Source organism: Pseudophryne corroboree, chromosome 6 (assembly GCF_028390025.1).
Source record: "Pseudophryne corroboree isolate aPseCor3 chromosome 6, aPseCor3.hap2, whole genome shotgun sequence".
NCBI lineage: Eukaryota > Metazoa > Chordata > Amphibia > Anura > Myobatrachidae > Pseudophryne > Pseudophryne corroboree.
The window spans coordinates 271,724,293-271,747,167 of record NC_086449.1 but is presented as its reverse complement, the minus strand read 5'-3'; the positions used below and the strand labels follow the sequence as shown (position 1 = coordinate 271,747,167).

The following is a 22,875-nucleotide window of genomic DNA, read 5'->3' as shown; positions in this document are numbered from 1 at the left end:
TCTGGACAAGTGGTCAGGATCCCATCTACAGATGCATCGGAGGATAAGCCTGTCCCCCAGGGCCAGGGTCTCTCTCATGTGGTGGCTCCAGAGTGCTCACCTTCTAGAGGGCCGCAGGTTCGGCATTCAAGATTGGGTTCTTGTTACCACGGATGCGAGCCTCCGAGGATGGGGAGCAGTCACACAGGGAATATGGTCAAGCCAGGAGGCTTGTCTACACATCAATGTGCTGGAATTAAGGGCCATATACAACGGCCTGCAACAGGCGGAGAATCTTCTTCGCAACCTACCCGTCCTGATCCAGTCAGACAACGTCACAGCCGTGGCGCATGTAAACCGCCAGGGCGGGACAAGGAGCAGAGCAGCAATGGCAGAAGCCACCAGGATTCTTCGCTGGGCGGAAAATCATGTAAGCGCTCTGTCAGCGGTCTTCATTCCGGGAGTAGACAACTGGGAGGCAGACTTCCTCAGCAGGCACGCTCTCCATCCAGGAGAGTGGGGACTTCATCAAGAGGTCTTTGCAGAGGTAACAAGTCGTTGGGGACTTCCTCAAATAGACATGATGGCGTCACGCCTCAACAGAAAGCTTCGGAAGTATTGTTCCAGGTCAAGGGACCCTCAGGCAGTGGCGGTGGACGCCCTGGTGACACCGTGGGTGTTTCAGTCGGTCTATGCGTTCCCTCCGCTTCCACTTATATCAAAAATATTGAGAATAATAAGACGAACAAGAGTGCAGACAATACTCATTATCCCAGATTGGCCTCGAAGGGCCTGGTATTCAGATCAGGAATTGATCACAGAAGATCCGTGGCCTCTTCCTCCCAGGGAGGACCTGTTGCAACAGGGGCCCTGTGTGTTCCAAGACTTACCGCGGTTACGTTTCACGGCATGGCGGTTGAACACCAAATCCTAGCTAGGTAAGGTATTCCAGGGGAAGTCATCCCTACTCTACTCAAAGCTAGGAAGGAGGTAACGGCGAAGCACTATCACCGTATCTGGAGGAATTATGTATCTTGGTGTGAAGCCAAGAATGCTCCTATGGAAGATTTTCAGCTGGGTCGTTTTCTCCATTTTCTACAGACAGGAGTGGATATGGGCCTAAAGTTAGGCTCCATTAAGGTGCAGATTTCGGCCTTATCTATATTCTTTCAGAAGTAATTGGCTTCTCTCCCAGAAGTCCAGACTTTTGTAAAGGGAGTGCTGCACATCCAACCTCCTTTTGTGCCCCAAGTGGCACCGTGGGACCTTAATGTGGTGTTACAGTTCCTTAAATCACACTGGTTTGAACCTCTTCAAACCGTTGAATTAAAATTTCTCACTTGGAAAGTGGTCATGTTGTTGGCCTTGGCATCTGCAAGGCGGGTGTCCGAATTGGTGGCTTTGTCTCACAATAGCCCCTATCTGATTTTCCATGTGGATCGAGCGGAGTTGAGGACTCGTCCTCAATTTCTGCCTAAAGTGGTTTCGTCGTTTCATATGAACCAACCTATGGTGGTGCCTGTGTCTACGGGTGACGTGGAGGATTCCAAGTCACTTGGTGTAGTCAGGGCCTTCAAAATTTATGTAGCCAGGACGGCTCGGGTTAGGAAAACAGAGGCACTGTTTGTCCTGTATGCAGCCAACAAGGTTGGCGCTCCTGCTTCTAAGCAGACTATTGCTCGCTGGATCTGTAACACGATTCAGCAGGCTCATTCTACGGCTGGATTGCCGTTACCAAATTCGGTTAAGGCCCATTCCACGAGGAAGGTGGGCTCTTCTTGGGCGGCTGCCCGAGGCGTCTCGGCATTACAGCTTCGCCGAGCAGCTACTTGGTCGGGTTCAAACACTTTTGCTAAATTCTACAAGTTTGATACCCTGGCTGATGAGGACCTCATGTTTGCTCATTCGGTGCTGCAGAGTCATCCGCACTCTCCCGCCCGGTCTGGAGCTTTGGTATAAACCCCATGGTCCTTACGCAGTCCCCAGCATCCTCTAGGACGTAAGAGAAAATAAGATTTTAAACCTACCAGTAAATCTTTTTCTCCTAGTCCCAGTGCGGACAAATTCTGCAAGGCTTGTATATAGTTGTTGCTTACATAAGGGTTATGTTACAGTTGAGATCAGTCTCTGGCTGATGCTGTTTTGTTCATACTGATAACTGGTTTAGTATATACCATGTTGTACGGTGTGTATGGTGTGGGCTGGTATGTATCTCGCCCTTAGATTAACAAAAATCCTTTCCTCGTACTGTCCGTCTCCTCTGGGCACAGTTCTATAACTGAGGTCTGGAGGAGGGGCATAGATGGAGGAGCCAGTTCACACCCATCTAAAGTCTTAGAGTGCCCATGTCTCTTGCGGAGACCGTCTATACCCCATGGTCCTTACGGAGTCCCCAGCATCCTCTACGGACTAGGAGAAAAAGATTTACCGGTAGGTTTAAAATCTTATTTTCACAGCCTTCATATCACAGTTCAACTGACTTGTATAGTAGGAATGTGTAATGCAGCACCAGGCAATATTTACCATAAGCTTCATTCTTTGTCCTATGGTAATGGTCTGTTATTGTTGTTGGTCTTTGCCATTTGTAACAGATCAACAATGGATCATTCCATGGCCCTCATTCTGAGTTGATCGTACCAAGCAACTTTTTGCTGGTGGTGCGATCAACTAATCTCCGCCTATGGGGGAGTGTATTTTAGCATATCAGGGCTGCGAAAGCTTGTGCAGCCCTGCTATGCTAAAAAAGTTTCACAGAAAACAAGACTAGCCCTAGACCTACTTACCCTGTGCGACGGATCCAGCAATGCAGGTCCCGGCTTTGAAGTCAGATATCCGCCCTCTGTTCGCCTGGACACGCCTGCGTTTTTCTTACCACTCCCTGAAAACGGATGGAAACGGTGAGTATCCATCCCGGAACGCCTCCCGCCTGTCCATCTTCTTGCGATCGCCGCTGCGATCACATTTGTCGCTGGCGGCATCATTGCTTGGCGACAGTCGCCAGGCAATGACCCGCGTGCGCAGTGCGCCCACCGCGCATGCGCATTTCCGACCCGTTCGCACCGCAGCGAAGAACCTCTGCGTGCGAACGGGTCGGAATGACCTCCTATGTCATTTCAACCAGGGGTGTCCACCACCCATCTCAGATTTCCACAAAAATTTTTTAGTTGAGAGGATGGCAAAACAACTATTTCTGCAAAATATCTCGACTGTCTGACAATTAGTTTATTAAATATTGATTTTTCAATGGATTAAATTATTTACTAAGCTTGGCTTCTTTATCCAGTTTATTTAAAGTATCACAGGTGTTTATTAAGAAATCGCCAGGAAATGTGGGCCCCTAAGGTAACTTTTCCCACAAATCCAAAAATCTGAACCAAATTACTTTATCTGCCTCATGTTTTGCGTTACGGCAAAAACGCACATTTTTCGAATAGAATTACAAATGCTGGGTTCAATCGACATTAGGGATACCCTTGTTTTTAGGGTGCTTAAAAAAAGGTATACATTATTACCACAAAAAAAAATCAACATGGTACTCCTGTTTAATAGGGGAGAAAAAAATAATAATGAAGTTGATGTTTACTGTTGTACCGCATACATCATTAACACGAGAAACCATGAAATTTAAAACCTTTAACATAACTTGAGTCCATAACTGAAGTTATGTCAACAATCTTATTTTTCCCTTGTTTGGAACCTGTTGTAAAGGTCTGTAATTTTCCTTAAAGTGTCAGCAGAGAGTGTATGCTGCCTTCCAGTACTTCCTTGGATAGTAGGCACTTCCGTTACATAGAGGGCGTGAATAAAAGGAACAAAGGGGGTCATTCCGACCCGATCGCTCGCTGCAGTTTATCGCAGCGCAGCGATCGGGTCGGAACCGCGCATGCACCGACTTTGCAGTGTGCCGGTGCATGCCAGCCGTCGTATCCTAGCGATCGCCTCTGAGGCAGAGGCAGTTGCTGGGCGGGAGGTGGCTGGACGGTGGCGTTAAGCCCCTGTTTAGGGGGCGCGGTCTGGCCAATGCAGGCGTGGGCGGACCAATGGGGGGGCGGGCCGCGGTGGCTGCGTGACGTCACACTCAGCCGCTGCGACCCAGGGCAGCGAAGAGGTTCTCCCGGCCAGCCGCAGGAGCTGCGATTGCCGGGAGTAACTCCTGAGATGCAAAAGCCTCGCCGCTGTGCGATGCTTTTGCATTTCTGCAGGGGGGTGGGGGGTTGGCACGGACATACGCGGTGGACTAGCCCTGAGCTGGGCGTCCCCCCGCATGTCTGAGTGCCTGATCTTAGCTGTGCTAAATTTAGCAGGTCAAAATTTATGTCGACAGGTCAAAAGGTTGACATGGTCAAAAGGTCGACATGAAAATGGTCGACATAAAAAGATAGACACCATGTTTTTTTGCATTTTTGTGGTTTGTGTGGATAGTTTTGTCATCTGGGACCCCCAATTGTAAAAAGGCATACCCTAGCCAGGCTCGCCACGCTTCGGGCTCGCTGCGCTCGCCACAAGGTCTATAACCAGCTCTATGCCGACATGGATAGAGAAGCTATGAAATAGCCCAAAAACATGTTACATTTAAAAAAAACAAAAACATTTGTCTATCTTTTCATGTCGACCATTTTCATGTCGACCTTTTGACCTGTCGACATTTTTCATGTCGACCTTTTGACCCTGTCGACCTAATGTCTGTCTAACATATGGTGTCTATCTATTGACTGTCTAACTATCAACCGGATACCCTGCAGTGCACATGGTTTTGTCCAACTCATAACAAATTTTCTGCTGCGATCAACTCTGAATTAGACTCATAATCCCATATCTGGACGATCTACTGATAAAGGCATCTTCCAGGGAGAGGTTGTTGCAGAGTATTTCTCTCTCAGCTCAACTGCTGCAGGGTGGATCCTGAATCTTTCAAAATCACTTTTGGAACCAACAAGAAGATTGCCCTTCCTGGGGATGATTCTCGACACAGAAGTACAGAGGGTGTTTCTACCAGTGGAGAAAGCCTTGGTGATTCAGTCAATGGTCCGGGATGTCCTGATGCCAGCCCGGGTATTGGTTCATCAGTGCATTCGCCTCCTGGGAAAGATGGTAGCCTCCTACGAGGCTCTGCAGTACGTAAGATTCCACGCAAGATTCTTCCAGCTGGATCTCCTGGACAAGTGGTCCGGATCACATCTTCACATGCACCAGCGGATACGCCTGCCACCAAAAGCCAGAATTTCACTGCAGACTTCTCACCTGCTTGAGGGCCGCAGGCTCGGAATTCAAAATTGGATTCTTCCAACCACAGATGCAAACCTCAGAGGTTGGGGAGCAGTCACCAAGGGGAAAAACTTCCAAGGAAGGTGGTCAAGTCAGGAAGCCATCCTTCCGGTAAACATTCTGGAACTAAGGGCCATATACAATGGCCTTCTACAAGCCGCACATCTTCTGCAAGATCAAGCCATTCAAGTTCAGTCGGACATTGTAACGGCGCTGTCTTACATAAACCGACAGGGCGGAACAAAGAGCAGAGCTGCAATGTCAGCGTTAACAAGAATCCTCCTCTGGGCAGAAAGGTACGCAGTGGTGCTGTCAGCAATCTTCCTTCAGTGAGTGGACAACTGGGAAGCAGACTTCCTCAGCAGACACGATCTCCATCCAGGAGAATGGGGCCTCCATCAGGAGGTGTTCGCGGAGATAAGCTGGTGGGGTGTACCTCAGATAGACATGATGGCCTCTCGCCTCAACAAGAAGCTTCGGAGGTACTGTTCCAGGTCAAGAGACCCACAAGCAGTGGTGGTGGACGCTCTGGTAAGTCCGTGGGTGTTCCAGTCAGTGCATGTGTTCCCTCCACTTCCGCTCATCCCAAGGATTCTCAAGCTAATAAAAAGAACAAAGGTTTTGACGATCCTCATTGCTCCGGACTAGCCAAGGTGTGCTTGGTACGCAGATCTTCTGGATTTACTACTGGAGGATCCGAGGCCTCTTCCTCTTCGCAAGGACCTTCTACAACAGGGGCCGTTCGTCTATCAAGACTTACCATGGCTACGTTTGACGGCATGGAAGTTGAGCACCAGATCTTAGCTCGGAAGGGCATTCCGAACTAAGTAATTCCTACTCTGATACAAGCTAGGAAGGGAGTAACGTTTAAGCATTACCATCGGATTTGGAAAAAGTATGTGTCTTGATGGGAATCTAAGAAGTTTCCTGCGGTGGAGTTTCAACTAGGTCGTTTTCTCCTCTTTCTGCAAGCAGGTGTGGATGTGGGCCTACGCTGGGGCTCCATAAAAGTCCAGATCTCGGCCTTGTCCATTTTCTTCCAGAAACAATTGGCTATTCTCCCTGAGGTTCAGATGTTCTTGAAAGGGGTTCTGCACATCCAACCACCCTTTGTGCCTCCTACGGCACCTTGGGATCTTACTGTGGTGCTGTAGTTCTTGCAATCGGATTGGTTTGAACCTTTACAGGAGGTGGATGTAAAGTTTCTTACTTGGAACGCAGTCACACTTTTGGCATTGACATCTGCACGACGTGTGTCAGAATTGGGGGCATTGTCGCACAAGAGTCCTTACTTGATTTTCCATGAGGATAGAGCTGAGCTCAGAATGCGTCAGCAAGTTCTTCCAAAGGTTGTGTCGGCTTTTCTTATCAACCAACCTATTGTGGTGCCAGTGGCTACTGACACCTCGACTACTTCAAAGTCCTTGGATGTTGTCAGGGCTTCGAAAATATATGTGAAAAGAACTGCTCATCACAGAAAGTAGGACGCATTATTTGTCCTTTATGATCCCAACAACATTGGGTGTCCTGCTTCTAAGCAGACAATTACTCGCTGGATCAGGCTTACTATCCAGCATGCTTATTCTACGGCAGGATTGCCGGTTCCAAGATATGTACAGGTCCACTCTACTCGTAAAGTGGGATCTTCCTGGGTGGCTGCCTGGGGTGTCTCAGCCCTTCAGCTTTGCCAAGCAGCTACTTGGTCAGGGTCGAGCACGTTTGCTAAGTTCTACAAGTTCGATACTTTGGCCTCTGATGACCTAAAGTTTGGTATATCAGTGCTGCAGGACCCTCAGCACTCTCCCTCACGTATTGGGAGCTTTGGTACATCCCCATGGTACTAAATGGAGCCCCAGCATCCTCTAGGACGTAAGAGAAAACAGGATTTATATAACCTACCAGTAAATCCTTTTCTCGTAGTCTGTAGAGGATTCTGGGCACTCACCCAGTGCTTCGTATTCCTGCTATTGCTTGGTTATGTATTGTTGATTCAGTCGTTGCTGAATCGTTTCAAGTTGGTTTGCTTGGCTTTCCTTCTGTTATGTGTGAGCTGGTGTGAATCTCACCACTATCTGTGTATTTCCTTCTCTCGAAGTATGTCCGTCTCCTCGGGCTCAGTTTCTAGACTGACTCTGGTAGGAGGGGCATAGAGGGAGGAGCCAGCCCACACTATTAAACTCTTAAAGTGCCCATGGCTCCCAAAGGACCCATCTATACCCCATGGTACTAAATGAAACCCCAGCATCCTCTACGGACTACGAGAAAAGGATTTACTGGTAGGTTATATAAATCCTGTTTTTCATTCCATTTGAAAAACATGCGTTTTTGCCGTAACGCAAAATATAAGGCAAAGAGAGTAATTTGGTTTGGGTTTTTGGATTCGGGAGGAAAAGTTACCTTAGGGGTCCAAATTTTGTGGTGATTCCTTAATAAACACCCATCATACTTCAAATAAACTGGATAAAGAAGCCGCGATTAGTAAATTATTTATTAAATTGAAAAATCAATATTTATTCAACTAATTGTCAGACAGTCGAGATATTTTGCAGAAATACTTGTTTTGCCATTCTCTCTTAACTAAAAAGATTGCGTAAAAATCTGAGATGGGTGGTGGACATTTCATTTTTTTTTCTTTTTGGGTGATCTGATGTGGAATGCAACTTGGGAGACCTTTGTGAAAACAAGCAGAAAGGTGCTGTAACCAATAGCAACCAGTTTGATTCTGTAACTATAATGCTTATGCTTAGAGAATGAAGCCAAACATTTGACTCACAGCTAGTTAATGGACCTGGCATATGCCAGATCACATCAACCCTCCCAATCCTTACCTTCTATACTTGCCTGTTACCAGTGCAGTGGTCCTCATCACTCTGGGTGGTCTTTCATATTGCTGCAGTCGGAGCTGTTAGTGGTATACACGCCTATGGCGCTCATCCCGGCTTCCGCTGGGTATCACACAGAGGCACAGTTATTTTATATCTTATTATTTTTAGCTTTAATTTATTAAGAGTGAACATATTCGTACAGATTCACATTAAGATGTTCATGATACAAATAAGTCAAAAGAAAAATCTAAGAGGAGAAGTGAGCCAGTGGAGAAGTTGCCCCATCAACCAATCGGCAGCTCTGTATAATTTTAACGGATGCAAATTATAGATGTTACTTCAGTGCTGATTGGTTGTCATGGGCACTTCTCCACTGGCTCACTTCTCCGCTCTTATCACTGCTTAGTAAATGTCCCCCTAAGTCTTTGATTAAGTAGCTGCATAGGTTTAGAATGAGATGTTGAATGAGACTTAGCTGTATTATTCATAGTCTGATGTATTCACATTTAGACATTTATTTTACTACATTTTGCAGGTTGTTGAAGCTGAAGGAAATGTTCATCTCTAATTTTGGGTGCGAGCCATCATTTTACGCACGGGCACCAGGACGGGTCAACTTAATAGGTAATGCAGAACATTTCTATTGTCATCAACATGAAGACAGTTCCTATGCAGGGTGCACTTAGAATATGTCTTTTATTATTTTTATTTTTTTTAAATGTATTTAATTATTGAATATGTATGATAAACTATTTTAAAATTAGAAACAACAACATAGATCCAACTGTGGGCATGGGATAAAGCATGGCTCTTTATTTTAGCAGATTTCAGAGTTTTGTTATATTTCATTTGACATAGCATAGCATATGAGAAGCCATTTATTTTTACATTTCTAATTAATTTTTATTTATTTCCCTCATGTTTTTGTTACAGGGGAGCATATTGATTACTGTGGCTATGCTGTACTTCCAATGGCTATTGAACAAGATATTCTGGCAGCTGTTCAATCTGTTCCCTCTCATGTACTTCACTTGACCAATACAAATCCATCATACTTGTAAGTGTGTTTTATACTTCACGTTGTGACACATTTATCCTATTTATGAACATATCCTTTAGTACTATATATCATATTTATACATAATAACCACTCGCTCTTATCTGTAGTCTATTCATTTTAGTCAACATTTCAACCATGTTCTACAATATGAGCCTCAAGCCGGAAAGAAAAGCTAAATTACAAATGTCACTTGTTTCCCAGTAGTTAGCATTATGTAGATTTAGTTTGAAAAGTGCACTGGTGAAATTAGATATGTAACATTAAAATAAGGGGTCGCCTCAGTTAGGTGAGATTTGCCTTGCACTTTGTGCTACCCCGGATAAAGTCCCTGGCTTTATTTTGTACTACTAGGGAGTAGGAGAAAGAAGGAGCGATCTTAAGTCCTATTTACAGCTGCAATATAAATTGCAGAACCTCTAATTTAATTGTTTCTACTACTTTATCCTTGTTACCACAGCCCCCTAGGAGTATCTGTATCCATAGCCACAAAATCTATAAAACATGTAATGTAGTTTGTGTACAGATTTTTTATTCTGGATCTGTAACCACATTTGATGGACAAATAACCTTAACAGCAATTACTGATCTGTACTTTTTTTATTTTTTTTATTTGGTGAACATATTTAGTAAGTATGTTTTAATACAGTTTGCCTTTGAACTAGCCTCCATTGCATGCTGAATGCTGTAGGATGAAGTTTTTGCACTGAATCTTACATTCCATACTTCACACATTCAGTGACGAGAGACATATTTGTTTATACTGGATGCCACATATATTATAATAACTTTATTTGTATAGTGTTTTCTCTTACGTCCTAGAGGATGCTGGGGACTCCGTAAGGACCATGGGGTATAGACATGGGCACCTATAAAGAACTTTTAGTATGGATGTGCACTGGCTCCTCCCTCTATGCCCCTCCTCAAGACCTCAGTTAGATCTTATGCCCAGAGGAGATAGGGTGCATTACAGGGAGCTCTCCTGAGTTTTCTGTGTAAAATAATTTTGTTAGGTTTTTTATTTTCAGGGAGCACTGCTGGCAACAGACTCCCTGCATCGTGGGACTGAGGAGAGAGAAGCAGACCTACTTAAATGATAGGATCTGCTTCTTAGGCTACTGGACACCATTAGCTCCAGAGGGAGTCGGAACACAGGTCTCACCCTGGGGTTCGTCCCGGAACGCGCCGCCATCCTCCTCGCAGAGCCGGAAGATAGAAGCCGGGTGAGTATGAGAAGAAAAGAAGACTTCAGATCTTCATGAGGTAAGCGCGCAGCGATAACGCTGCGCGCCATTGCTCCCACACAACACACGCAGGCACAGATGGGTGCGGGGGGGGGGGGGGGGGCGGCCCCTGGGCAGCAATAAACCTAGTTTTTGGCACAAATATATATATTAGGCTGCGGAGGCAGCAAATAGACGATCCCCCGCCATTTTTATGAAATTGAAGCTGGACCGAAGCCCGCTGCTGGAGGGGGCGGAGCTTGATCCCTCAGCACTAACCAGCGCCATTTTCTCCACAGACGCTGAAGAGAACGCTGGCTCCCCGGACTCTCCCCTACTGAACGCATCAGAGGGCTGAAAAAAAGAGGAGGGGGGCACATTTCAAGCGCAGTGAGTGGGTATAGCATTGGCATTATATATAAAAGCGCTATCTGGGTTTTCCAGTGTCAGTTTGGCGCTGGGTGTGTGCTGGCATACTCTCTCTCTGTCTCTCCAAAGGGCCTGGTTGGGGAATTGTCCCCGTATAGTTATATCCCTGTGTGTGTGGGGGGTCGGTACGTGCGTGTCGGCATGTCTGAAGAGGAAGGCTTATCAAAGGAGGAGGTGGAGGAGATGAGTGGTGTGTCCCAGTCGGTAGTGCCGACTCAGGAATGGATGGATATGTGGCATATGTTAAGTGCAAGTGTAGCATCATTGCATAAGAGGCTAGACAAAGCAGAATCCAGGGAGACATCAGGGGGTCAATCCACGGATTGGACCGACTCACAGGGCCTGTCAGGGTCTCAAAAGCGTCCCTTGTCACAAATTGTGGACACAGATACCGACACGGACTCTAATTCCAGTGTCGACTATGAGGATGCTAGATTGCACCCTAGGGTGGCAAAAACTATTCAGTATATGATTATTGCAATAAAAGATGTTTTGCATATCACAGACGACCCCTCTGTTCGACACGAGGGTGCACATGTATAAGGAAAAGAAACCTGTGGTAAACTTTCCTCCATCTCATGAACTTAATGAGTTATTTGAAAAGCTTGGGAATCTCCAGATAAGAGACTGCAGATTCCCAAAAGGGTTCTTATGGCGTACCCTTTCCCTACACAGGACAGGGCACGTTGGGAATCCTCTCCCATAGTGGACAAGGCTCTAACACGCCTGTCCAAGAAGGTGGCGCTGCCGTCTCCAGATACAGCGGCCCTCAAGGACTCTGCGGACCGCAGGCAGGAGTCTACATTAAAGTCTATTTATACACATACTGGTACTTTACTTAGACCGGCAATTGCGTCGGCATGGGTATGTAGTGCAGTTGCAGCTTGGACAGATACCCTGTCAGCTGACCTTGATACCCTAGATAGGGATACTATTTTGCTAACTTTAGCACATATTAAAGACGCAGTCTTATATATGAGAGACGCTCAAAGAGACATTGGATTGTTGGGTTCCAGAGCCAATGCCATGGCTATTTCAGCGATATGATCCTTGTGGACCCGCCAATGGACGGGTGATGCGGATTCAAAAAAGCATATGGAAGTTTTACCCTATAAGGGTGATTTGTTGTTTGGGGATGGGCTCGCGGACCTGGTTTCCACAGCTACCGCAGGTAAATCTACCTTTTTACCTTTTGTTCCCCAACAGCAAAAGAAAACTCCTCAGTATCAGATGCTGTCCTTTCGGTCGCAAAAGCCCAGAAGAGGTCGGGGCTCCTCCTTCCTTGCCAGAGGTAAGGGTAGAGGGAAAAGAACACCTGCCGCGGCGGGTTTCCAGGAACAGAAGTCCTCCCCGGCTTCTACAAAATCCACCGCATGACGCTGGGGCTCCCCTGCAGGAGTGCGCACCGGTGGGGGCACGCCTTCGACTTTTCAGCCAGGTCTGGGTTCGGTCAGACGTAGATCCTTGGGCGATGGAGATAGTTTCCCAAGGCTACAAGCTGGAATTCGAAGATGTGCCCCCACGCCGATTTTTCAAGTCGGCCTTACCAGCTTCTACCCCAGAGCGGGAAGTAGTGTTAGCTGCAATTCAAACGCTGTGTCAACAGCAAGTGATTATCGGGGTTCCCCTGAGCCAACAGGGAAAAGGGTACTATTCGACCCTCCTTGTGGTCCCGAAGCCGGATGGTTCGGTCTGGCCCATTTTAAAGATAAAACCCCTAAATCTATACTTGAAATGTTTCAAATTCAAGATGGAATCACTCCGAGCGGTAATAACCAGCCTGGAAGGGGGGGATTTTATGGTGTCACTGGACATAAAGGATGCTTACCTTTATGTCCCCATATATCCCGCTCATCAGGAGTACCTGAGATTCGCGGTACAGGATTGTCATTTCCAGTTTCAGACGTTGCCGTTTGGGATTTCAACGGCCCCGAGGATTTTCACCAAGATAATGGCGGAAATGATGGTGATCCTGCGCAGGCAAGGAGTCACAATTATCCCATACTTGGACGATCTCCTGCTAAAGGCGATATCAAAAGATCAATTACTGAAGAACGTGTCACTCTCTCTGAGAGTGCTCCAGCAACACGGTTGGATTCTCAATCTGCCAAAGTCACAGTTGGTTCCAACAACTCGACTATCGTTCCTAGGCATGATACTAGACACGGAACGAAAGAAGGTTTTTCTCCCGTTGGAAAAAGCCCAGGACCTCCAGAACATGGTCAGAGACCTGCTAAAGCCAAAAAGAGTGTCAGTTCATCAATGCACTCGAGTTCTGGGGAAAATGGTGGCAGCTTACGAGGCCATTCCCTTCGGCAGGTTCCATGCGAGGACGTTTCAAGGGGACCTTCTGGACAAGTGGTCCGGGTCCCATCTGCAAATACATCAGAAAATAACACTGTCCCCCAGGGTGTCTCTCCTATGGTGGCTGCTAAGTGCTCACCTTCTAGAGGGTCGCAGGTTCGGCATTCAGGACTGGGTTCTGGTAACCACGGACGCGAGCCTCCGAGGATGGGGAGCAGTCACCCAAGGAAGAAATTTTCAAGGACTATGGTCAAGCCACGAGTCCTGTCTGCACATCAACGTGCTGGAATTAAGGTCCAGGTACAACGGCCTTCGACAAGAGGAGGGTCTTCTTCGCAACCTACCGGGTCTGATTCAATCAGACAATGTCACAGCCGTGGCTCATGTGAACCGCCAAGGCGGGACAAGGAGCAGAGTCGCGATGGCGGAAGCCACCAGGATTCTTCGCGGGGCGGAAAATCCCATAAGCGTTCTGTCAGCTGTCTTCATTCCGGGAGTGGACAACTGGGAAGCAGACTTCCTCAGCAGACACGATCTCCATCCAGGAGAGTGGGGACTTCATCAAGTAGTCTTTGCAGAGATAACGGGTCTCTGGGGAGTTCCTCAAATAGACATGATGGCGTCACGCCTCAACAAGAAGCTTCGGAGGTACTGTGCCAGGTCCCGGGACCCTCTGGCAATAGCAGTAGAAGCTCTGGTAATGCCATGGGTGTTCCAGCCGGTCTATGTGTTTCCTCCTCTGCCTCTCATCACAAAGGTGTTGAGGATCATAAGACGGAAAAGAGTACAGACAATACTCATTGTTCCAGACTGGCCTCGAAGGGCCTGGTACTCAGATCTTCAGGAGTTGCTCACAGTAGATCCTTGGCCTCTTCCGTTAAGGGAGGACCTGTTACAGCAGGGACCCTGCACGTTCCAAGACTTACCGCGGTTACGTTTGACGGCATGGCGGTTGAACGCCATTTCCTAGCTGAGAACGGTATTCCGGAGGAGGTCATACCTACTCTAATAAAGGCTAGGAAGGCGGTGACGGCGAAACATTATCACCGTATCTGGAGGAATTATGTATCTTGGTGTGAAGCCAAGAATGCTCCTACGGAAGATTTCCACCTGGGCTGTTTTCTCCACTTTCTACAGACAGGAGTGGATATGGGCCTGAAGTTAGACTCTGTTAAGGTACAGATTTCGGCCTTATCGATATTCTTTCAGAAGGAATTGGCTTCTCTTCCAGAAGTCCAGACTTTTGTGAAGGGAGTGCTACACATCCAGCCTCCTTTTGTGGCCCCAGTGGCGCCATGGGACCTGAATGTGGTGTTACAGTCACACTGGTTTGAACCCCTTAAAACGGTTGAGTTTAAATTTTCTCACCTGGAAGGTGGTCATGTTATTGGCCTTAGCTTCGGCAAGGCGGGTGTCTGAATTGGCGGCATTGTCTCACAAGAGCCCGTACTTGATTTTTCATGTGGATAGAGCAGAATTGAGGACTCGTCCTCAATTTTTACCTAAGGTGGTGTCTTCATTTCATATGAACCAACCTATTGTGGTGCCTGTGGCTACGAGTGCCTTGGAGGATTCCAAGTCCCTGGATGTAGTCAGGGCCTTAAAGATTTATGTAGCCAGGACGGCTAGAATTAGGAAAACAGAGGCTCTGTATGTCCTGTAGGCAGCCAACAAGATTGGCGCGCCTGCTTCAAAGCAGACTATTGCTCGCTGGATATGTAACACGATTCAGCAGGCTTATGTTACGGCTGGATTGCCGTTACCACACTCAGTAAAGGCCCATTCCACTAGGAAGGTGGGCTCTTCTTGGGCGGCTGCCCAAGGCGTCTCGGCATTACAGATTTGCCGAGCGGCGACTTGGTCGGGTTCAAACACTTTTGCTAATTTCTACAAGTTTGATACCCTGGCTGATGAGGACCTAGCATTTGCTCAGTCGGTGCTACAGAGTCATCCGCACTCTCCCGCCCGATTGGGAGCTTTGGTATAAACCCCATGGTCCTTACGGAGTCCCCAGCATCCTCTAGGACGTAAGAGAAAATAAGATTTTAAACCTACCGGTAAATCTTTTTCTCCTAGTCCGTAGAGGATGCTGGGCGCCCGTCCCAGTGCGGAAAATCTGCAAGACTTGTATATAGTTATTGCTTACATAAGGGTTATGTTACAGTTAGAATCGGTCTTGGGCCGATGCTGTTGTTTGTTCATACTGTTAACTGGTTTTGAGTATTCCAGGTTATATGGTATGATTGGTGTGGGCTGGTATGAATCTTGCCCTTAGATTAACAAAATCCTTTCCTCGTATTGTCCATCTCCTCTGGGCACAGTTCTCTAACTGAGGTCTGGAGGAGGGGCATAGAGGGAGGAGCCAGTGCACACCCATACTAAAAGTTCTTTATAGGTGCCCATGTCTCCTGCGGAGCCCGTATATACCCATGGTCCTTACGGAGTCCCCAGCATCCTCTACGGACTAGGAGAAAAAGATTTACCGGTAGGTTTAAAATCTTATTTTTTTATCCAAAGGACTTGAGGTGCTTTACAGAAATCATGAACATACAGATGTAGCCTTGCTCTTCTTTGCTGCTATGCAGCATGCTGCACACTGTTTGCTTCATGGCATGCTGGGATGTGACTATTCGCAGCCCGCAATCGCTCCATTAATTCCTAAATAATGGAGCGATTGCCGGCTTCGAATAGTCACAGCCCGGCATGCTATCCAACATGCCGCATCACAGTAAGATGAGTATTGCTACATCTGTAATACAGAGATTAGCATTTGCAGGAAATACAGAAACCAAAGAACATAATATAGGGTTGATGCAGGCAGCCATCTCGGGCGCACTACATAGGTTACAATGGGTGGTATAGGCAGTGTCTAGAAGAGATGACGCATAGGGCCTGATTCAGTGTCGTACCCAATGCCAATGTCTGCACAGTCAATTGATTTTCTACTGTTCATGAGGAAAAGTCTTGAAAACCCCAACGGCGCATGCATTACCCTGAATATTAGGTAGTTGAGCTTGAAAATCTGAGTAGTCATATTTTTATTGGGTTGTGTGTCCCAGTAGCATTCTCTGTCTGAAGACACATAAGTTAGCAGTTTGACAAAACCATGCTGTACTGCAAGTGGGCCAGATGTAATATGTGTAGAGAGAGTTAGATTTGGGTGGGTTATATTGTTTCTGTACAGGGTAAATACTGGCTGCTTTATTTTCTGCTGCTGGGTACACTGGGCTCCACAGGGAATGACATTGGGGTGTAGAGTAGGATCTTGATCCGAGGCACCAACAGGCTACAAGCTTTGGCTGTTACCAGAATGCATAGCGCCGCCTCCTCTATAACCCCGCCTCCGTGCACAGGAGCTCAGTTTTGTAGTTGGTGCCATGCAGTGCAAGCATACAACAGGGGGCTGCTCCAGCAGCCCTGAGAAGAGCTTTTCAAAGTGAAAAATGAAGACTTCAAGGGCTGCAGCAGAGACTCTGTAAGTGTTAGGTGTCAGTCAGACATCTCCTGCTGCAGCTCCATCTCCTCCCCCAGCGGCGCTGTACACTCCTGCGCCCTGGTTGCCTGGTACCTACAGCGGAGGCTCCGGTTCCTTTTCGTCAGTCACACACACCACTGCTGCCCTCCTGGATCGTGTGGCCGCACACAGGGAGGAGGTAAGAGGGTCCCCCAGGCGGGAACGCGGGAAATCGCGATTCGGCGCGGCCGGTGGGAGGCGGACGCTAGTGTGGACACTGTGCCAGTACAGGGACCCCACTAGACCACCAGGGCAAGGGCACAGGTCGGTTTTATTAAAAATAGTTTATTATACAGCCCACGGTACCCGGTGGTGAAGTTCAGCAGGGGGATAAGGCTTTGACCTGTAGCCCCTCCCCCAGCTTCAGGGCGCCATTTAGAGTAAATGGTCCTGCCCTGGAGCTGCATATCTCTCTCTCTCCCTCACTCCCTGTCAGCGTTTGGGTGCTATTAGGACAGGCTGAGCTGATCCTGGGACTGTTTGGGCAAATCCTCCTCTGTAAAGCCGCCTTCATGTCAGCGCTGTGCATTTTACAGGACACTTAAGTATTCTACATGTCTGCTGACAGTGTTAGTTAAGAAAGAGTGCATTTAGTCAGGATTATTTAGTACAAGTACCCTGTGATATACATCCAGTATTTCTCTAACGTCCTAGTGGATGCTGGGGACTCCGAAAGGACCATGGGGAATAGCGGCTCCGCAGGAGACTGGGCACAAAGTAAAAGCTTTAGGACTAGCTGGTGTGCACTGGCTCCTCCCCCTATGACCCTCCTCCAAGCCTCAGTTAAGATTTTGTGCCCGAACGAGAAGGGTGCAATCTAGGTGGCTCTCCTGAGCTGCTTAGAGTAAAAGTTTAAATAGGTTTTTTATTTTCAGTGAGACCTGCTGGCAACAGGCTCACTGCATCGAGGGACTAAGGGGAGAAGAAGCGAACTCACCTGCGTGCAGAGTGGATTGGGCTTCTTAGGCTACTGGACATTAGCTCCAGAGGGACGATCACAGGCCCAGCCATGGATGGGTCCCGGAGCCGCGCCGCCGGCCCCCTTACAGAGCCAGAAGAGTGAAGAGGTCCGGAAAATCGGCGGCAGAAGACGTCCTGTCTTCAATAAGGTAGCGCACAGCACCGCAGCTGTGCGCCATTGCTCTCAGCACACTTCACACTCCGGTCACTGAGGGTGCAGGGCGCTGGGGGGGGGGCGCCCTGGGACGCAATGAAAATACCTTAAATGGCTAAAAATACATCACATATAGCTCCTGGGCTATATGGATGTATTTAACCCCTGCCAGTTTTCCACAAAAAAGCGGGAGAAAGGCCGCCAAAAAAGGGGCGGAGCCTATCTCCTCAGCACACAAGCGCCATTTTTTCCTCACAGCTCCGTTGGAGGAAGGCTCCCTGACTCTCCCCTGCAGTCCTGCACTACAGAAACAGGGTAAAACAAGAGGGGGGGCACTAAATTGGCATATTAATATATACAGCAGCTATATTAGGGAAAAACACTTATATAAGGTTATCCCTGTATATATATAGCGCTCTGGTGTGTGCTGGCAAACTCTCCCTCTGTCTCCCCAAAGGGCTAGTGGGGTCCTGTCCTCTATCAGAGCATTCCCTGTGTGTGTGCTGTGTGTCGGTACGCTGTGTCGACATGTATGAGGAAGAAAATGGTGTGGAGGCGGAGCAATTGCCTGTGTTAGTGATGTCACCCCCTAGGGAGTCGACACCTGACTGGATGGTCTTATGGAAAGAATTACGTGATAGTGTCGGCACTTTACAAAAGACTGTTGACGACATGAGACAGCCGGCAAATCAGTTAATACCTGTACAGGCGTCTCAAACACCGTCAGGGGCTATAAAACGCCCGTTACCTCAGGTCGATACAGACACTGACACGGACACTGACTCCAGTGTCGACGGTGAGGAAACAAACGTATTTTCCAGTAGGGCCACACGTTACATGATCACGGCAATGAAGGAGGTTTTGAACATTTCTGATACTACAAGTACCACAAAAAAGGGTATTATGTGGGGTGTGAAAAAACTACCCGTAGTTTTTCCTGAATCAGATGAATTAAATAAGGTGTGTGATGAAGCGTGGGTTTCCCCCGATAAAAAACTGCTAATTTCTAAAAAATTATTGGCATTATACCCTTTCCCGCCAGAGGTTAGGGCGCGTTGGGAAACACCCCCTAGCGTAGATAAGGCGCTCACACGCTTATCAAAACAAGTGACGTTACCGTCCCCTGATACGGCCGCCCTCAAGGAACCAGCTGATAGGAAGCTGGAAAATATCCTTAAAAGTATATACACACATACTGGTATTATACTGCGACCAGCAATCACCTCAGCCTGGATGTGCAGTGCTGGGGTGGCTTGGTCGGATTCCCTGACTGAAAATATTGATACCCTGGACAGGGACAATATATTATTGACTATAGAGCATTTAAAGGATGCATTTCTATATATGCGAGATGCACAGAGGGATATTTGCACTCTGGCATCAAGAGTAAGTGCGATGTCCATTTCTGCCAGAAGAGGATTATGGACGCGACAGTGGTCAGGGCATGCGGATTCCAAACGGCATATGGAAGTATTGCCGTATAAAGGGGAGGAGTTATTTGGGGTCAGTCTATCGGACCTGGTGGCCACGGCAACGGCTGGAAAATCCACCTTTTTACCCCAAGTCACCTCGCAGCAGAAAAAGATACCGTCTTTTCAGGCTCAGTCCTTTCGTCCCCATAAGGGCAAGCGGGCAAAAGGCCACTCATATCTGCCCCGGGGCAGAGGAAGGGGAAAAAGACTGCAGCAAACAGCCTCTTCCCACGAACAGAAGCCCTCCCCCGCTTCTGCCAAGTCCTCAGCATGACGCTGGGGCCTTACAAGCGGACTCAGGCACGGTGGGGGCCCATCTCAAGAATTTCAGCGCGCAGTGGGCACACTCGCAAGTGGACCCCTGGATCCTGCAGGTAGTATCTCAGGGGTACAAATTGGAATTCGAGACGTCTTCCCCCTCGCCGGTTCCTGAAGTCTGCTTTACCAACGTCTCCCCCCGACAGGGAGGCGGTATTGGAAGCCATTCACAAGCTGTATTCCCAGCAGGTGATAATCAAGGTACCCCTCCTACAACAGGGAAAGGGGTATTATTCCACGCTGTTTGTGGTACCGAAGCTGGACGGCTCGGTGAGACCCATTTTAAATCTGAAATCCTTGAACACTTACATAAAAAGGTTCAAGTTCAAGATGGAGTCACTCAGAGCAGTGATAGCGAACCTGGAAGAAGGGGACTATATGGTGTCTCTGGACATCAAGGATGCTTACCTCCATGTCCCAATTTGCCCTTCTCACCAAGGGTACCTCAGGTTTGTGGTACAGAACTGTCACTATCAGTTTCAGACGCTGCCGTTTGGATTGTCCACGGCACCCCGGGTCTTTACCAAGGTAATGGCCGAAATGATGATTCTTCTTCGAAGAAAAGGCGTCTTAATTATCCCTTACTTGGACGATCTCCTGATAAGGGCAAGGTCCAGAGAACAGTTAGAGGTCGGAGTAGCACTATCTCAAGTAGTACTACGACAGCACGGATGGATTCTAAATATTCCAAAATCGCAGCTGATTCCGACGACATGTCTGCTGTTCCTAGGGATGATTCTGGACACAGTACAGAAAAAGGTGTTTCTCCCGGAGGAGAAAGCCAAGGAGTTATCCGACCTAGTCAGGAACCTCCTAAGACCAGGCCAAGTGTCAGTACATCAATGCACAAGGGTCCTGGGAAAGATGGTGGCTTCTTACGAAGCGATTCCATTCGGCAGATTCCACGCAAGAACTTTTCAGTGGGATCTGCTGGACAAATGGTCCGGATCGCATCTTCAAATGCATCAGCGGATAACCCTGTCTCCAAGGACAAGGGTGTCTCTCCTGTGGTGGTTACAGAGTGCTCATCTCCTAGAGGGCCGCAGATTCGGCATTCAGGATTGGGTCCTGGTGACCACGGATGCCAGCCTGAGAGGCTGGGGAGCAGTCACACAGGGAAGAAATTTCCAGGGCTTGTGGTCAAGCATGGAAACGTCACTTCACATAAATATCCTGGAACTAAGGGCCATTTACAATGCCCTAAGTCAGGCAAGACCTCTGCTTCAGGGTCAGCCGGTGTTGATCCAGTCGGACAACATCACGGCAGTCGCCCACAGAAACAGACAGGGCGGCACAAGAAGCAGGAGGGCAATGATGAAAGTGGCAAGGATTCTTCGCTGGGCGGAGAATCATGTGATAGCACTGTCAGCAGTGTTCATTCCGGGAGTGGACAACTGGGAAGCAGACTTCCTCATCAGACACGATCTTCACCCGGGGGAGTGGGGACTTCACCCAGAAGTCTTCCACATGATTGTGAACCGTTGGGAAAAACCAAAGGTGGACATGATGGCGTCCCGCCTCAACAAAAAACTGGACAGATATTGCGCCAGGTCAAGGGACCCTCAGGCAATAGCTGTGGACGCTCTGGTAACACCGTGGGTGTACCAGTCAGTGTATGTGTTCCCTCCTCTTCCTCTCATACCAAAAGTACTGAGAATCATAAGAAGGAGAGGAGTAAAGACTATACTCGTGGCTCCGGATTGGCCAAGAAGGACTTGGTACCCGGAAATTCAAGAGATGCTCACGGAAGACCCGTGGCCTCTACCTCTAAGAAAGGACCTGCTCCAGCAGGGACCATGTCTGTTCCAAGACTTACCGCGGCTGCGTTTGACGGCATGGCGGTTGAACGCCGGATCCTGAAGGAAAAAGGCATTCCGGATGAAGTCATCCCTACCCTGATCAAAGCCAGGAAGGATGTAACCATACAACATTATCACCGTATTTGGCGTAAATATGTTGCGTGGTGCGAGGCCAGGAAGGCCCCTACAGAGGAATTTCAACTGGGTCGTTTCCTGCATTTCCTACAAACAGGACTGTCTATGGGCCTCAAATTAGGGTCCATTAAGGTTCAAATTTCGGCCCTGTCAATATTCTTCCAAAAAGAACTGGCTTCTGTTCCTGAAGTTCAGACGTTTGTCAAGGGAGTACTGCATATACAGCCTCCTTTTGTGCCTCCAGTGGCACCTTGGGATCTCAATGTAGTTTTGGGATTCCTAAAATCACATTGGTTTGAACCACTCACCACTGTGGACTTAAAATATCTCACATGGAAAGTGGTAGTGCTGTTAGCCCTGGCTTCAGCCAGGCGTGTCTCAGAATTGGCGGCTTTATCCTATAAAAGCCCTTACCTAATTTTTCATACGGACAGGGCAGAATTGAGGACTCGTCCTCAATTTCTTCCTAAGGTGGTTTCAGCATTTCACTTAAACCAGCCTGTTGTGGTGCCTGCGGCTACTAGGGACTTGGAGGATTCCAAGTTGCTGGACGTAGTCAGGGCCCTGAAAATATATGTTTCCAGGACGGCTGGAGTCAGAAAATCTGATTCGCTGTTTATCCTGTATGCACCCAACAAGCTGGGTGCTCCTGCTTCTAAGCAGACGATTGCTCGTTGGATTTGTAGTACAATTCAGCTTGCACATTCTGTGGCAGGCCTGCCACAGCCAAAATCTGTAAAAGCCCATTCCACACGGAAAGTGGGCTCACCTTGGGCGGCTGCCCGAGGGGTCTCGGCTTTACAACTTTGCCGAGCAGCTACTTGGTCAGGGGCAAACACGTTTGCTAAATTCTACAAATTTGATACCCTGGCTGAGGAGGACCTGGAGTTCTCTCATTCGGTGCTGCAGAGTCATCCGCACTCTCCCGCCCGTTTGGGAGCTTTGGTATAATCCCCATGGTCCTTTCGGAGTCCCCAGCATCCACTAGGACGTTAGAGAAAATAAGAATTTACTTACCGATAATTCTATTTCTCATAGTCCGTAGTGGATGCTGGGCGCCCATCCCAAGTGCGGATTGTCTGCATTACTTGTACATAGTTATTGTTACAAAAATCGGGTTATTGTTGTTGTGAGCCATCTTTTCAGAGGCTCCTTCTGTTATCATGCTGTTAACTGGGTTCAGATCACAAGTTGTACGGTGTGATTGGTGTGGCTGGTATGAGTCTTACCCGGGATTCAAAATCCTTCCTTATTGTGTACGCTCGTCCGGGCACAGTATCCTAACTGAGGCTTGGAGGAGGGTCATAGGGGGAAGAGCCAGTGCACACCAGCTAGTCCTAAAGCTTTTACTTTGTGCCCAGTCTCCTGCGGAGCCGCTATTCCCCATGGTCCTTTCGGAGTCCCCAGCATCCACTACGGACTATGAGAAATAGAATTATCG

The 22,875-nt window shown here is 48.0% G+C and overlaps 1 protein-coding gene across 1 annotated transcript in view; it reads left to right on the top strand.

Annotated features, from left to right (window-relative positions):
- The window catches only part of GALK2 (galactokinase 2), a 337,269-nt gene that overhangs the window by 34,015 nt on the left and 280,379 nt on the right, over positions 1-22,875 (top strand). The window contains exons 2-3 of the mRNA XM_063926027.1: positions 8,605-8,693; positions 9,003-9,126. Of these exons, the coding sequence (XP_063782097.1) occupies positions 8,605-8,693; positions 9,003-9,126 (213 nt within the window). The remainder of the gene's footprint in view (positions 1-8,604; positions 8,694-9,002; positions 9,127-22,875) is intronic.